Source organism: Wolffia australiana, chromosome 10, assembly GCF_029677425.1.
Source record: "Wolffia australiana isolate 7733 chromosome 10, ASM2967742v1".
Lineage (NCBI taxonomy): Eukaryota > Viridiplantae > Streptophyta > Magnoliopsida > Alismatales > Araceae > Wolffia > Wolffia australiana.
Window position 1 is genome coordinate 12,890,846 of NC_135844.1, and position 17,997 is coordinate 12,908,842.

The following is a 17,997-nucleotide window of genomic DNA, read 5'->3' on the forward strand; positions in this document are numbered from 1 at the left end:
TTAGAGATGACTTGTTTGATGAACCAAACAATAGTAGATTTGACTCCATATAAGGTGAGCGTTGAATTTTTTTGTGTTTCCTTTAAAGGTCTGATTTTATTTGTATTTTCTATGCTGCATGAATCTTGTACCACAAATATACTACTGTTTGGTTAACGAACATGTCATCTCTACAAATGCAAGAGATGTTCATATTAACCTATTAATTATGTGTGTTATCAAACACCATTACACCCACCAAGAGGTTTGGCGCATACCTATTCAACCACAGAGGCTTAAAAACTATGCTTGTACATTAGAAGGTCCAATCATTATCCCCATGAGAATGTGCCTATTATGGATAGTACTCAGATCTTTCAGACTACTCTGTTTCCCTTGAGTGATATTCTTACATATAATAATGTCACACCAGCTACTAGGGTGTTCTTGATGGTTATTCAACAGGCTATAAATCCCAGTTTTGTCCATGAAGTTTCATTGGAATCGTACTTGAGAAATGAACTCTTTACCATCTGAAAAATTGCTTAAGGATGCAGGTGGGTACACACCAAAAAATACAAACCTGATGACCAACTTGACCAAACTGTATCGTATGACTACATAGAAACATTTTTCCTAGTGTCAAAAAGTGGATAAATGGGAGCTGACCCAATATGTTTTAAAAGTTTCATTTAAAGAGTATAAATGAAACTTCCTCTAGGATATGACTTTCTATCAGGACAAGTTTGTTTTAAAAGAGTATGATTCGTCATTAATTCTTCGATTAAACAACAAATTTATAATCATTCCTTACTAATTATAGATTTTAGTAATGTTTGAACTACAAAGAGCCAGAAATAAATTAAACTGTTTTCCGATGTGATTATTTATTTATAGTTTTTTAGATAAAAGAAGAAATACTTTTCTTGTTTTTTAAACAAATGCAATGAAGGAAAACCTAAATAATATTGAGAATAAATTCAAAGATAAACTTTGTTTCAGTATTGTAATATTAAGAAATCAAATAATTACTTAAAATATCTTAGAGTACTTTTTTGGCAAAGGATGCCAGGTTTTCCCATAGGAGCACCCCAGACTTGACGTTTTGGCACTGAAAAATGTGTGGCGGATCTCTAGTTTTTTGGTTCAGTAAAAATGCAATAACTTGAACTGTAGGATGGACTTTTTAGCATTGTTTGCGGCATTGGAAAGCCTTGGGTCTTCACTTTCAGTCCTATAATAACAATGACAGAAAAATTGAGAGTGGAATGCAGGAGTCTCAAAGAATGCACAAACCTCTGGTGTTACTCCAATTCAGACCAAGGATGCATTCTTCTTCAGTTTCCTCCAAACCTGATGAGCTGATTCCCTTCTGCACTAAGCCTGATACTCAAACAGAGTGGATCCAAGAAACACTGCTGCACTCAAGGCTGTTAAAACAGGTTTTGGGACAGAAATTTAGGGATTGTTATAATGTGGGAAAACAGGGGTAAAAATTAGGATCCTAGATTCTCAATGTGAGAAACCTAGAATGTGTGGCCAGGATTTAGTAATTTGGTCAATCAATCTTGAGCCCCCCTTTATAGGAAAGAAACAAAAATTACCCACTTGAATTTCTCCTTAAAAATAGGCCTCTCCTTTGACTTGGTTTAAGCTCCTTTTGGGATCTGAATTGGACATGCTCCATAGTGGGCTTCATTGTGCTTTAGGTCCCTCTCTCATCCATCATTCATATTCCAATTACTTAATACTATTATAAATGAAGCTCCAAGAAATGATGAGAAAAAAAAAACCATTTGATTCAAGGGAATCAAGTGTCATTAGTTCATAAATTGTTAAACCCCATTAGTTAGGACCAATTACAAAACTGAGTGCTAATTTCATTTTCAACACAAATAAGTGATAATGTTTGTGCATATTCTTGATATAAATCATAAAACACATATTTATGCCTATGTTTTTTATGTAATCAGTTATCTATCTCTAGAAGGCATTGTATGGTGTGAAGCAATCTCCAAGTATATGGTTTGACAAATTCACTCAAATAATGATTGTAGTTAACTATCATCAATGTAATGGTGACCATACCTTGTTTTATCACCATAACCTCTATGAGAATATTTTTCTCCTCATCGTCCAAGTAGATAACATCATTATTACATGCATGATTTTCATTATATAGTTATTTTGAGCCAACATCGTAAGGTTAACTTTGATGTTAAGAACTTAGGTTTCCTTAAGTTCTTAGTCAATTTATAATGTATCTTAGTCAATTTATGATGTGCCTAGAAGTTATATAGTTCTAAGTTTTTAGGCATCGAGGTTTCCCATTCTCCCTGCATAAAACCATATCTCAACATAAATATATTTATGATTTGCTACGTGAGACTAGACTCCTAGAATGTAAAAAGTAAATCAGAATCTCACCAATGCTATGGTGGAACCAAACAATATATCATCCTCTCTTATTAGAGGCTTGTGGGCAAACTCATATTCTTGGCACACATGCTTCTAGACATTTGTTTTATTGATACTGCTCTTAGTCAATTTATGATGCGTCTTAAAGTCTCTTACTTACAGTCTACTAACTGGGTGCTTCACTACCTAGAGGACACCATTGGCATTGGCCTAACCTTCAGAAAGGTAAGCCCGCATTGTTGAAGTTTATATTGATGCTAGCATTGCTAGTTCACATATTGATTAAAAATACAAAACTTTTTAACAATTCATTTTATGTGGAAATTTAGTTTCACGACACAGCAAGAAGTAGAAAGAGGTAACATGTTGAAGCAGAATTGAACGCAATAGTCAAAGGCATCTAATAAACTATTTGTATTTAGAATCTTCTTTGATAACTGGTGCTTCCTCTTGAGCAATCTGTCACTCTATGGTGTGACAATAATTTGGAACCACCCTAGAGCTAGATCCACTTCACCATGAATAGACCAAACACATGGCCTTTGACATCACTTCATCAAGCACCAACTAGCCAACCTTCTAACCAAGGGGTTGACCAAGCTTTAGCATGATTAGCTTATGTCCAAGATGGGCATGAATAATATCATGTCTCTAGTTTTCGGAGAGATGTTATGAAGTAGCGCAAGAATCTCACATGCTATGACATTACATGGAAACTATTCGTCAAGTGGCCCTTTAACACAATTAATATATGTGTATCTTTTTGTTCTTTTTCACAAATGTAATACGATACATATATATATATATATATATATATATATATATATATATATATATATATATATATATATTCTTTTTTTTCACCTTTCTTTATTTGCCTTCTATCTGCCTATTCTGGCCAAATTCCTTCTGTTCTTCAGTGATAGTGATCTCAAACCTTACCATAAAGTTGTGAAATTGTAATTAGTTTGTTAACACTCAGACTGTAATTGACCACTCTGATAACTATTGAAAATTTATGATTCAAAATATAAATAAAACTGTTTCTAATTGCAAAGTGATGGTAGAGTATCATGGCACTACTAAAAAATTCCAAATGACTTTATGTAAATCAATTTCAAAGTTAATATTTCAATTTTCTACTTGATATGTGATTAGGATTAATGATCCAATAAATTTCACAACAGATCATTAAATCCATGCTTGATTGAAAATATCTAAATGTTATGTAGTATGTATATCATCTTATCATTTATAATCAATTGATAGAATATATAAACCTAGTTCATGCCTCTTTGACTGAGCATATCACTTTGAAGACTGAATACAAAAGTGATTTAGGTGTTCTTTACAGAATATCAAGAGGATATTTATTTCTTGAAATGAGATGGAAGGAACTAATGCTTAGGCTTAAACAATGTTTTGGGATTTGCTGATGCGTGACACCTGATTTTACAAGGTTTGAAATGACTTTAATAAATCTTACAGATAAAAAATTAAATCATTCCCTTGACGTCTGCTACTCATGCACAAAATTGAAATAATTTTTTGATCAGAATATATTTGAAAACGCACGAAGGAGCTCTATCTCTACACAGAAATATATGTCTGCAGCCTCTCTCTGTATATATATTTATATATATACATATATCTCATTGTGTGGAGACTCTCTCTCTCTTTATTTATAAATTTATCTCTGTTTCTAAAGTCTCTCTCTGTAACTCACTCTCTAACAAGTATCTCTCTCTCCCTCTAAATAACATGTCTCTCTCACTCGTTCTCTTTCTAAATGACATTTCTCTCTCCCCGTCCCTCTCTCAATATCTATCTCTCTCTCTAAATACCATCTCTCACCCTCTCTCTCTCCTGCACACAAACACTCTCTCTATCTAAATAAAATATCTCTCACTCTTACCCTCTCTCTCTCCCACACATACACACTCTCTAAATAACATATCTCTCACTCTCACCCTCTCTCTCCCACACACACACACTCTCTCTCTCCAAATAACATATCTCTCACTCTCACCCTCTCTCTCCCACACACACACTCTCTCTCTCTCCAAATAACATATCTCTCACTCTCACCTCTCTCTCCACACAAACATGCTCTCCAAATAACATATCTCTCACTCACTCCCTCTAATAATATCTCTCTCACTCTCTCTCTAAATGACAGTTCTCTCTTCCCTCTCTCTTACTATCTATGTCTCTCTAAATACCATCTCTCACTCTCACCCACTCTCTCTCTCTCTAACTAACATCTCTCCCCCTCACTCTCTCTATCAAAAGAACATATTCTCTCTATCTAAATAGCATCTCTCACACTATATCCCTAGATAACACCTTTCACTCTCTCTCTGTTTCTCTCTTAATGACATATCTCTCTCACTCTTTCCATATCTAACAACATCCATTTCGCCAAATAACATCTCTCATTCTCACTCTCCATCTAAATAACATCTCTTACCCTCACACTTTTATCTCCCTTTCTCTCACTCTATCTCTCTCCCTTGTTCGCCCGAAAAAAATCTCTCCCACCCTCTCTCTATAACATCTCTCTTTCTTCCTCTCCCTCTAAATAGCATCTCTCACTCTCTCTCGCTAAAGAACATCTCTCACCCTTGTTGTACCTAAATATGATCTCTCTTCCTCCCCCTCTCTCTTAATAACCTCTCTATCTATCTAAATAACTTCTCTCACTCTTTTTTTCTCTCTAAAGAACATCTCTCTCCCACTAAATAACATATCTTACTCTTCACATTCTCTTCCCTATAGTGCAGGGATGCAAATGGGACAGTTTTTTCGTCCCAGGATGAAAAAATCGCCCCAGCCGCAAGGTTGGACGAAAATCGGGACGGAAATTCATCCCGAGACCTCCGGACCGGACGGTTTTTGTCCACTAGGACGAAAAAACCGCCCCATCCGGGGTTCTCGGACAAAAAAACCGTCCCGTCCTCGTCCCTGCACTAGGGAACGACTATCGTCATCCGTCACGTCACACGTCACAGTGATGGATGACATGACGGTGACAGTGACGGAATTCAGGGGTAGTGACGGTGACGGTGACGCGTGACGAGATTTACATGACAGTGACGGGGTGCCCTGGACGTGTGACATGACGAAGTGGCCGTCACGGATGATGGCCGTGACGTTTATTTAATACTGTTTTATTAGCTCCTCTGCGTAAGAGATGGCAAGATCATGAAATATCGCCGTCCCAAAAGATTAGACTGTAACAAATTAAAAGGGGTCGACGAAAGTTTCAATTTTCAAGGATTCACTGGCTTTCCTAGTCTCGGAATCAATACCAATCAAATGATCGGAGGATGCTGACGAAGAACAAAAACGATTAGAACGGTGATGAGGCTGAAAAAAGGAAAAGCCATGAAAACTACTTGAGAATCAAGCAGAGAAGCGCATGCAGTTGAAGCAATCTGCCGCGTCGGAGATCAAGGAGAAAGAGGGGAAATTGGATCAAATACAAGACGCAGGCCAGCAAGTTAATTGCCAGAAAAGGCAGGAGAATAACAGAGAATCCGTCTGAGAGAGGCCCAATTGGCAACATATTTGCAGTTTTAAGGATGGAATGCTCACCGAATAGGCAAAAGAGAGCGCTGGCGATCCAAAATGGTAACAGAATCAAGCTCAAGGGACGCCCTTTCTTTCCTCTCCCGGATATTCCACTAGTTTCAACAAGATCTCGCACAATCGGAGACAATAATAGGATGAGAAGCGCAAGCAAGGGGAGATTAGAATGAACTGTATAGATAAAGAGAGAGGACAAAGCTGGGGAATGGAGAATGAATGAGCGTGGCGGGTATGTGACGGTTTTTCTCAAAACACCTCAGACGTGTGACAAGAAGGCGACGTGACGAACAGTTCAACACATCACCGTTTGTCACCGAGCGTCATCCATCCCGTCACGTCGGGGGGGGTCACGTCCCGGACGTGCCGTTCCCTACCCTGCACTGATTCTGGACGTCAGACGGGACGATCTTCGTCCCGTCTCATCCATCGTCCACGTCCCGGACGATCCGGAACTATACTCTCCCCCTTTCTGAAGAACATCTCTCTCTCCCCCTCTCCCCCTAAACTACCATCTCTCTCCCTCTAAATAACATCACTCTCTTCCTCCCTCCCTAACTTACCTCTTTCTCTCTCTCTCTCTAAAGAACATCTCTCTCTCCCCCTAAATACCATCTCTCTCTAAAGAACATCTCTCTCTCCCCCTAAATACCATCTCTCTCTAAATAACATCTCTCAGAAGCAGAGAGAGAAAGAGATATACATAGAGAGAGAGAGAGAGAGAGAGAGAGAGAGAGAGAGAGAGATGGCCTCGGCGAAGAGGAAGAACGTTCACTCCAAGGGCAGGCAGAGGACTACCCTCTTCAAAGAACCTCCGGCGGGGCTATTTCCTTCCGGAGAAGAGATTTTGAGACTCTTCATCGTTATCTCGCTTGCCTCCTCCGTCGCCCTCGCTTGCCATCTCCTCTTCTCCTTTAAACATCGCCAACAGATACCCTTCTGTGATAGCGGTGACGAAGCTCTTGGTATGTACTTTATCTCCTTCTATTCTCTTCTCTCTTTCATTCTTTGAGTACCCTTGTGCTAGATTTCAAATATTTTAGCTATGTCATAGGTTTGTCGACATCTGTATAGACTTCCATGAGAAAATTAAGCGAAAAATCAGTTTTTTTATTTTTGGCATTGGCTTTATAGATATCCTTGATTTTTAGCTTTTTCATAATTTTATAGACATCTTTACAGTAATCAATGAAAATATTGAGCTCAAAATCAACTCTGCATCCTTTTCATAGTTTTATAGACATCTTCATAGAATTCCATGAAACAACTCTTTAGCTTTTAATAGGATTCCATGAGAAATCAAGCGAAAAATCGGTTATTTTAGCATTTTCATAGGTTTGTCGACATCTTTCTACACTTCCATGAAAAAATTATGCTAAAAATCAACTCTTTGCTTTTTCATAGGTCTGTTGACATCTCTATAGATTTCCAGGAAAAACTTAAGCTAAAAATTAACTCGTTAGCTTTTTCATAGTTTTCTAGACATCTTTAAAGAATTCCACGAAAAACTTGGGGTAAAAAATTAACTCTTTAGTTTTCTAATAGGTTTGTTGACACCTTTACAGACTTCCATTAAATATTAAACTAAAAATCGACTCTCTAACTATTCCACGGGTACGTGGACAACTTTATATACTTCCACGCAAAAATTAAGGTAAAAATCAATTCTAAAGCTATTTCACTGGTATTTGGACATTTTTATGTACTTGCATGCATAAATTAAGCTAAAATAGAGTTTTTTTTTACCGATTTTTTTTTCTTTGAATTTTTCTCTACGTTATCAAAAAAATTTATTTATTTGAACTATAAAGACATTTTGTTATTAACCAGGAAAAACGTGTTGTAGATTTTTGTGAGCCTTGTCCTGACCATGCGGAGTGCTCCAGAGGCAGGTGGGAATGTCTTCTTGGATACAAGAAGAAGGGCTGGATTTGCGTGGAAGATGGAGAGATTACTAGACAGTTGGAGACTCTTGTTAGTTAAATATCTATACTGATTTTGGTGCTTATTTTATTCCCTTAGGGTAATCAAATCATTGTAAGGGTTTTCTCAATAATGCAGTCTAAGATGATGGAGGAGCATATTTGTGGCGAGTATGCCCAGTTCCTGTGCCGTGGTTCGGGAAAAGCCTGGGTATGTTGCCTGAAAACTCAATTTATTTATTTTTTTATCCGGGTAAAAGATGAAAATTTCTAATCACTTCTTTCCCACAGTTTTCTGAATCTGATGTATTAAACTTTCTGGAGAACCGAATTAAACCTGTAAGTCAGGTAGACAACTCCTATTGGGATATTTTGAGCCAGAACACTATAAAAGCTGTTGCAAACTCCCTGGAGATAAGGATGTCAGCCCTCGGGTACCTCGCCTTTTCTATTTTCTATCAGTTTCAAGTTTTACAAAAAGAAAAATTGGACCTCGATTATTCAATTGTTATTTTCGTTGATATTCTTTTTCGCTTTATGTGTAGAGATAAGGAACTGAAATGCGCAGATAATCTCGTTGAGCTGTATAAACCATACTCTTGCGTTATTGAAGATTGGGCCTACAGAAATATATGGCTTCTGGTCTCGATTTCCTTTTTGGTATGCTAATATGCTCTGTATTTTTCACTTCTTGTGGGACCATTTTATGGTATTTTTTAAATGCAGTTTTTTGTTTATCATTAATTTCAGATACCTGCATCTGCGATTCTTGCATATAGATTACATCGAAAAAGATGCATCTCTAACAGGGCCGAAGAGCTTTATGACCAGGTAAAGTTACTTTTTGATCGCCATCCTAGTACCTTTTTTCTCCTGGGGGGAAATAACTTTTATTGAAGATAATCCACAATAATCTCTGAACATTCAGGGATGTGGCCTTCAGAAGATTAGAAAAAATACAAAGAAGAGACTACGGTATATATAGAAGCTTGTGCAAAAATATTTTTTTTCAGAACATATTGGTCCCTCCTTTCAAGACTTCCAATCTCTGACCACGTTTAAATTTTAATACATGATTTATTTTGAAATACATCCGTGAAAATCCAGGTGTGTGAAATCCTCAGAGAGAGTGCTCTGAGCGCAAAGAGCAAAGACACAGAAGCTGATCCTTGGGTTGGCTGTTCTTGGCTCCGTGATCATCTTCTCTTGCCGAAAGAAAGACGAGACAAAGTCTTGTGGAGAAAGGTACAACTATTATTTTGATCACTTTATTTTACTTCAGTGTGCAATCTTCCCATGCCTCCACCACTCTCTTCATTATATCAATCAGGAATATATAATAACATGTAAAACCAAATCCGGATTTAAGTATTGATCTCTTGAACTGAAAATAAGGAGACATTAAACTAGTATTTTGAGACCATCTACTTCAAAAATAGACATGCGAACAAAGAAAATAATGAACTCTGAAGTTTATTGCCTTTTATGGTCTTTTTCTAATGCATATTTCTTGATTTAGGTGGAAGAACTGATCAGGGAAGATTCTCGGATAGACGAGTACCCAAGGATGATCAAAGGGGAGCAAAAAGTTGTGCTTCAATGGCAAGGTGAAGAGATCGAAATACTGATTTCACTCTATACATTCAAAAGTAAAATTTAATGAGATGTTTTATTATATTTGTGTCAGTTGAAGGGTATCTGAGTTCAGAAATAATGAGGACCAAGGCCAAGACTGCAACCAGGAGGACGAAGGTTCTCGAGGAGGCAAAATAATCAAAGTTTCTTCCCGGCGCTTGCTGCATCGTAGTGATCATAATTTTTCTCCCGCACTGAAAGGGAATTCATGATTCAGCTTCAAAATTGTAAAATATATATGAATCAGAAGAGCCATGTGGATATTGAAGAGTCTCGCCATCTCCTTATGCTCATTTTCCATGCCTTTTTCTTGGGTATGAGCTCATAAGTCAGGTTCTTGCACTTTCTGGTAGTAAGGCAATGTGAGCTGTGCATTCTATTTATCCTTGTACATACATCGTTTCTAAATGAGATTACTACAAATTCAAACTCACTGAAACGTGATTTGATTTTCATTCAGCCATCTCGGTCGACAGACTCATCATCAACTTGCCAATTTGATCAACTGACTCAGCCTGATCCGACCCGATCATCGAATACACTCTTTGGCTGATCTGATCTGACCCAATCGCTTTAGTCGACACCGACTCAAAGTTACTAGTTCCAGTCGATCATTGAACTGTATCTTGTGCGCTGATTCTTGATGCCTGTTTTAGTTATTGGTTTGACTTTGGTACTTATATTTTCACTAGTGGTAAAAGTAGTTAGAACACGGATTGAAGGGTGGTATTAAGAAATGAACAATTGAAAACAGAAGAAGGGGGAGGAAACCCATGATTAAACAGCTCGCACACTTTTTGTATCAGCCAACAACATTTGATGATGTATGATTCAGTGCACAACCTTTTTGTGTCTTTCAACTAGTTGTGAATGGTGATTGGATAATGGAAATAGTTCCAAATATACATTTCTTCACCACGTTTCTTCAGCTACTCTACATCTCCTTGGAGTCTCTTGATCTGACATGAATCACTTTGAAGGGCTTTCGTTCAGCTCCCCCCCTCTATTAAAGGCACAGGTAAAAATCCATCTTCCATTTTTGTTCCTTGGTTAAATCCTAGGTCTTCTTTCTCCCATTTTGTTGCATTGGACTTTCTGGCCTTATATTCCTCATGATTTCTGGCCTTATATGCCTTATATGCGCAAACTTTACTTATATGCCTCATGATTCCTCCTTGAAAATCATAGCCTTTCTCATAGTTTATATCCTTGTTGTCCACCCATAATTATATCAGACTAGCACAAAATGATAGTATGAAATTGAGTCATGTAGCTGGTTCATTCGATGGTTTCATATTAATTACTTAGAAGGAATTATGGGCCAAATAATCAAGATCCACGAAATTATTTCATGTACTTCTGAAAATAACTACATGAAATACAATTTTTTACATTTTTGTTTATGTTTGATTTCAAATTCAGCAAAATATATCACAAATAACAAACGAAAACTTAATGGCGGGGCATGTTATTTCAATATATCAGAGCTGAGTTCTTCAAAAAGCACTCAAACACTTTTTTAAAAAGTTGTTCCTAAAACCTTTCTTCTTCATATTAATTACCAGAAAAATATATTTAAGATGAATAAGAATAATTATCCATCATAAAATCAAAATATTAATAAAATTTTAAGCTATTAACATGGGTATCTGATGATTTAGATGTTATTTATTCACTTTAGTATTTAATATGGCTTATTGCTTGGATGTGTATGTTCATGATCAAATAACTATTGGGAACAAACTAAATTTTGTGTCTCTGCTTGCCTCAGATTTAGTATCATACAAAATTCAAAAAATTCTTGGGTACTTTAAATTACAGAAGAGGTTGATTTCCTGACACACAAAGTTATTAGTTTTAGGAGGGCACCAGAAAATTGAATTTATCCAAATAATGTAAGAAGAAAAAAGCTACAATGTTAAATAAACGTAGAGAGTTATCAATTGATATCCAGACCATGTATACATCAAAATTAGTTTTTAGATGTGACATTTATCAAGCTTAATAACTCTTTCAAGATCTTTTAAGTGATGGGGTGATAATAAACATTCACATTTCTTTGAATTTTCATGTGACATGGGATTATAGAAAGTTTATTGATGGTTTGTTGCCACAACAAATATATTGAATTTATTACCTCAATGAATCTTAAATCTTCTAAACTTCCTATAATTTAGAGTCAATAACATTAGCTATAATCCCATCAACATTCCAAAACCTTTTCCCAACAAATAAGGCTATTGTTGGGAAGAAAAATATTTAGAGGTAGAATATTTTTTGTGAAGGTAGATGATATTTTTCATGTGATGACTTTTCAATAACACAAAGGTTTCGGTCATCAAAATTTTGTAAAATATGCACGTTTTTCTTATTTTAATGAAACTGAAATAAATTTTCTATTTTCAGTAAGAGAGATTTATTAGTTTACCTAATATTTTATGACATGTTTATCTTAAAGTCTATCTGCTCTGAAATTTCTAGTTTTAACTAATAGTACCTACTATTTTCGATTTTTTTCTGAAGATTGAATGTGAATCAATTGTATATAGAATCAGTTGCCTTGTCTAAAGTAGGCCAAAAACTTTCAGTAAATAATTTTATTTATCTAGCACGTCTGTCTTAAAAGGCAAACTCATATACATTGAGAAGGAAAAATTAATCATTTATCTCATAATTTATATAATACTTAGGAAAGTGTAATTATATTTTTTTATGTTATTATTACTAAAACATGTTATGTTTTTTGTAGAACTATTGATTTTTATAAGGACGATTTTTAATATAATTCTGAAGTAAATCATCTACTTAGAATTATATTGTTGGTGATTCTCTGATGGGTTTTATGTTTTTAGAATTAAAATGGAGTATACTGAAGATCATGATCAAGGGTTGCGACCATGTTGTAAAAAAAAAACATGATGTTCAAATGGAGTAGGGATTTATCTACTTGGAGACAAAGAATAACCATGCAATTTTATTACAGTAATCAAATTGATTAAAGTTATTGATTTAAGTATTTGAGACTGGTCACACCTTAGTCAGCATATTCGATATGTGAAAATATGCAAACTGACTTCGAAATATTTTGGTAATGTGAACGCCCAAACTAAGTTTAAAAATTAAAATTAGTCCTTTTCATAATTCTTATCAGCCTCTCCACTTCTTTGCTGATCATCCGCAAGTACTGAAAACAACAATAACACTCTTTATAGACATTCAAAACTTCACTTTATCTTAATCTGCCTCTCTAAGAAAAAGTGAGATTAAAGATTTTTACAGAAATCTGAGGCTCTATTTTATAGATCCAACCATATTGATGGAAAGAGGTGGGAATATTAAGCTCCATTAAAAATTTTCAGCCCGAAACTCCTTCTTGATGGTAAGATATCACGATTTGGATTTAGATTATTTAAGCCCCCTGATTTTCTCTCTCTTCAAAAATTTTAAGACCTAAAAAATCAAAGAACCATTAAATAATTCATAAAAATAGATATTAAGGCATTAAAGTGTTAGAAATTTATGCTTCAAATTAAAATATATATATATCTTTGAATATAGCGCCAAAATGTTCAGGAAGGATTATATTCTGACTCAAAAATTATGTTATTTAAGCATATGATGTCATAGAAACCATTAAAAATACATTAAAAATCATAAAATTACAATATCATTATAAAAAATAATTTTAATCATTTTAGGTTTCATAACACTCATATACAATCAGTTTTATGGAAAGAAATGTGAAAATATCATCATATTAACATATTAAAATGTGTGTTATCTATGATTCATGTATACTCATGTTAGAATCCAAAAAGCTCCCAATAAATATTAAAATTTTATATCAGGTAAATTTTTCTCAACCTCTAATTAAAATTAAGCCAAATTGATATACAGAGATAAATGGGACAATGATAAGTCAACTCCAATTGGGCATTAACTTGATATTAAATATAATGTCAGCTAAAATAAAAGTTATTGATACTAGACTTAAAATCTAAAAAATTAAAATTTAAAGATATTTGATGGACTATAAGTATATCTAAGTTCAACTTTTAAGTAGTTATTAAAATTTAGATGCACTGAAATTCCCACTAATTTAACAACTCTGGTGAAAAACAAAACTCATCACATTAAATTTGGATTCCATTTGGGCTTAAATTTGACCTCCACTATCCAAATGAAATCAATTGTATTTCCTGTCAATAATATTATTTAAAATTTTATATTAATCCTCGGTGAATAAAGGTATGAACTAATTATAAATATAACTATTTGATAATTGAATATAATGTCTCCATGATAACATCCGTTTTAGTAGGTTAATATGATAATGTTTATATCTTTATTCACATTCAATTGATTATATACACATGTGAAAAGCTTAAAATGATTAAATAATTTTTTAATGATGTTCTGAGTATTTTATATATCTTTCGGGATTTTTCTGAGAACATTTTCTGAAAAAAAATTGAGTCAAAATATGATTTTTCCTGAATTTTTGGACATTATATTCATAAAGTTATGATTTTTGTAATTCAATATATATATATCAGGCTTATATTAAATATAATTTGAATTTTGGAAAATTTTATGCCTTTTTATTTCTGCAATGCCTCGTGTAGCCATTCAATTCGTCAAACTGTTATGGCATCGCTAATCGTCACATATATATAATGGTTTTTTAAACGCGATGCCATAATTAAATTTATTTATTAATGATTTATTTTCTCATATTTTTCAATTCAACATGATGTGGCCAATAAAAAAGGACCAAATTTTTTTGCAAGAAATGTTGCACAGAGATCAAAGGCTAGATGATTTAAAATAATAATTATTTTTTCTTTTGACTGGTCAAATATGACAGAGGTGCCAAGTGTGGTGTACACATGTGTCATTGATAACATGCATTTTTAGTACCTTAACTGGACCATATTTACATGTTTAGTTGCATTAAATTAATTATATATGCATGTTATCAAGTTTAAAATGATTAAAACTATTTTTAGAGTGATATTCTTAATATTCTGCATTCTTTATTTCTTTTTGGGGATTTTTCTGACATCAAATTCTAAAATAAAATAAGTTTATAGTCAGAATATGATTTTTCTGGAATTTTTTACATTAAATTTGTAAATATATGTTTTTTCTAATTAAAAATATGTTTATTTGTTTTTTTTGGGCTTATATTTTATTTAATATTAATAAATAAAATATTAGTATATGAAAAAAAAAATCACTAGAAATAAAATAAATCCCTAATGGCCACCGTTCCCTGGCAAAGGCACCAATTGATAATCTCAATTTTAGGGTTAAAATTCATCGTTGGTGATTGAGATTATTCAATAAAAATATATTTAACCGTACTTAAAAATACTTAGTTAGTGATGAGTACGGATAGTCTCCACATGGAACGATGATTAAGGAATTACTTTCTTATACTGGTGATGATCAACCAGAGGATTGATCAAAACAAGATTCGAGTACATGACCTAGTGATATCGATTCAAAATACGTAAGTTGTAGGTTAATTTAACTTAAAGAGAAGAGTAAGTGATTGTGATGGAGATGACGATGAACGACGGTATGAACGAGGATAGTGAATGAATTTTTAGTGGTACGGTGGCGTGGATGAAAAGACGAGAAAAGAGAGTAAAATGAGAGTGCAAGAACGATGATAAACCCTAATCATGTTAACTATGGCGTCGAGAAAGAGACAACGCAAGGCAAAGATACTTACCTTAGATCCTTACGTTCCACGAGGATCACGGTGATTTACAAGTGCCGGAAAGCTCCCCCTCTTCTCCAATGCTTCTCCCACACACCCATGACACAAAGAAAACTCTTGATGGATCTCAAAACTCACTATCTTTCAATTAGCCCACAAAAGTAGGAAGCAAGTTCAAGATGAATTTCACAATGATCCAGGCCTCTATTTATAGATCAGAGGGTATGAGTAGAAGGAAGAGGGGAAGACAAAGCAACGCTGAAAATTTCGGCTGAATCAAAGTTGTATATCAAAAGTTATGGCAGTTTGAAGTTGGAGCAATCCTAGCCTTTGATTTTTCTCTCTCCTTGTCAGCTTCATCGTTTACCGTGCCCAGTAAGAAGTCAAAATGCCTCATATTCCGCGCTTTTTGTCTTCTGCTTGCGTTTGTCTTTTTCTGCGCACATGCTCCTAGGAGAAGACAAAAAGATAAAAGAAAGAAGAAGGAAAAAAACAAAAGAAACACATTAAAAACATGTTTTTTCGGAGGCTGATGTGGCAGCACGTTAGCGCGCCACATCACAATGCGCCAAAAAAAGCCAAAAGAAGCCAAAAAATAGTTTTAAATTTGTATTAAATAAAATAGAGGCCTAAAAATACGTATAAATAAATATATTTTTTCTTTGTTTTAAATGAGTATTTGTGAGTGTGCCACATCACAATGCGCCAAAAAAAGCCAAAAAATAGTTTAAAATTCGTATTAAATAAAATAGAGGCCTAAAAATACGTATAAATAAATATATTTTTTGACTGAGAGAAATCATATATTTCCAAATTTAATGCCAAAAAATTCCAGAAAATCATATTCTGTCTCAAAAATAATATACTTTTAGAATATATTGTTAGAAAAATCCTTAAAAATGTAGAAAAATTATAAATTGGTTCTAAAAATAGATTTAATCATTTTAAGATTGATAACATGCAAATATGAGTAATTTAATGCAGAAAAATATGTAAATATATAATCATATAAGGCGCTAGAAATGCATGTTATCATACATCAAGTGTGTTCTTGGTGTCTTGGATGTGAGGGAAGAAGCATTGGAGAAGAGGGGGAGCTTAGTAGCACTCGTAAATCATCGTGATCCTTGCGGAACATAAGGATCTAAGGAAAACATCTTCGCCTTATGTTATTTCTTTTCCTAACATCATTGTTAGCATAATTAATGTTTATTTTCATCTTTTCACTATCATTCCACTACCTTACGTACCCATTATCTCATATCTTGCTCTACCATCACACTATTCACGCACTCGATCGCTATCGTATCTGTCACATCCTTTACCTTGTTCTCGTAACACGTCACGTAATTCTACTTTTATTTCCTCTTGTTTTTGCTAATTTTAAGTTTGACTTATAACTTTCACAACCTTTTACTTGATATCACTATCCAGCTTATTATATTCTCGTCTTTATCTTTTCTCGTATCATTAATCAATATAATAAGAAATTTAAATCCCTAATCATCATTCCGGGTGGAGACGATCTGTACTCATCACTAGCTAAATATTCCTAAGTACGCGTAAATATATTTTTATTGAATAATCTCAATTACCAACGATGAATTCAGGCTCTAAATTTGAGATAATCAGTCATCCTATGATTGGATTTTAAAGGGGAAAGCATTGATGCGGTGCACGCTTACACGCCGCCACGTCAACTGCCACATACTTATTAAATGTTATTGCTATTATTTTCTCTTTTTCCTAGGGCCAACACATGGCGCGATGAGAGCCGGTGATCGAGGATGTCGCAGGGCAATATGGGCCATTGATTTCATTTAATGGGATGATAATACAAAACCCTAACAGAACGACAGGATGGGCTGAGAAGGATGAGGAGAGAGAAATATTTTGATTAAATCAACATCTAGGAATTGACCAACTTCCTGACTTGATATCTGAGGATCCAAAACTCTGATTGAGCTGAAACTTTAAGGGTATTTTCTTCTGTATGTCTTCTATCCATCCATATGGTTGTATCTATAAATTGCGATCCCAATATTTGTGAAAAAAATATCTTTGAGATTACTTCCTACTTTAGAGGCAAACTGAAATAAAGTGAAATTTTTGAAGGTCTGTTAGGGTTGTTCTTGGTGTCTTTAGTGCTTGGAGAGGGTCAATAGAGAAGAGGGGAGACTAATCTAAATCATAAAGATGCCTTGATCCTGCAGGAACATAGGTTTCTAAGGTTAACCTCATGCATTGAGTCTTAGTCAACACATTTTGGTAGATCATTTATAACTCCCATCCATCATCAACATTCATCCTCATCCATATTCATCCCTATCTATCATCTTCTACCATCCACCCCAAGTGTCACCTACGCCTTCTCAAACTTTTCATGTGTCTTCATCTCTAATCTTCTAAGAAAACCTAGAGCTCCATCTACCTCCATTTCAATCCTCGTCCTATTTCAATTTCACAACCTCCATCATCATGATCCAATACTAGTATGATACTCATATCATCTTCCTAAATCACTTCTACCTCTGTCATGACCACTATCATCATCCAATCACTAACTCTTGTGCTATACATAATCCTTCTCATGTTATAGAATCCACCCCATAGAAAGAGCTATTTTTTAAGATCTGTTTCCCAGTGGAGATGACCCTAGCTCATCACTATCTCAATAAAATATTCTAAGGGTACAAAAATATTACCTATTAAACTAAAATTTAAAAT

At 34.5% G+C, this 17,997-nt stretch overlaps 1 protein-coding gene across 1 annotated transcript; it reads left to right on the top strand.

Moving 5' to 3' along the window:
• Window positions 1–6,666: 6,666 nt before the first annotated feature.
• LOC144708869 (Man1-Src1p-carboxy-terminal domain protein) lies at window positions 6,667–9,923 on the top strand. The gene is made up of 9 exons (XM_078582317.1): window positions 6,667–6,950; window positions 7,832–7,959; window positions 8,047–8,118; window positions 8,199–8,341; window positions 8,453–8,567; window positions 8,658–8,738; window positions 9,015–9,152; window positions 9,427–9,514; window positions 9,595–9,923. The coding sequence occupies exons 1-9, from the start codon at window positions 6,731–6,733 to the stop codon at window positions 9,678–9,680; spliced, it is 1,071 nt and encodes a 356-aa protein (XP_078438443.1). The 5' UTR covers window positions 6,667–6,730; the 3' UTR covers window positions 9,681–9,923.
• Window positions 9,924–17,997: the final 8,074 nt, after the last annotated feature.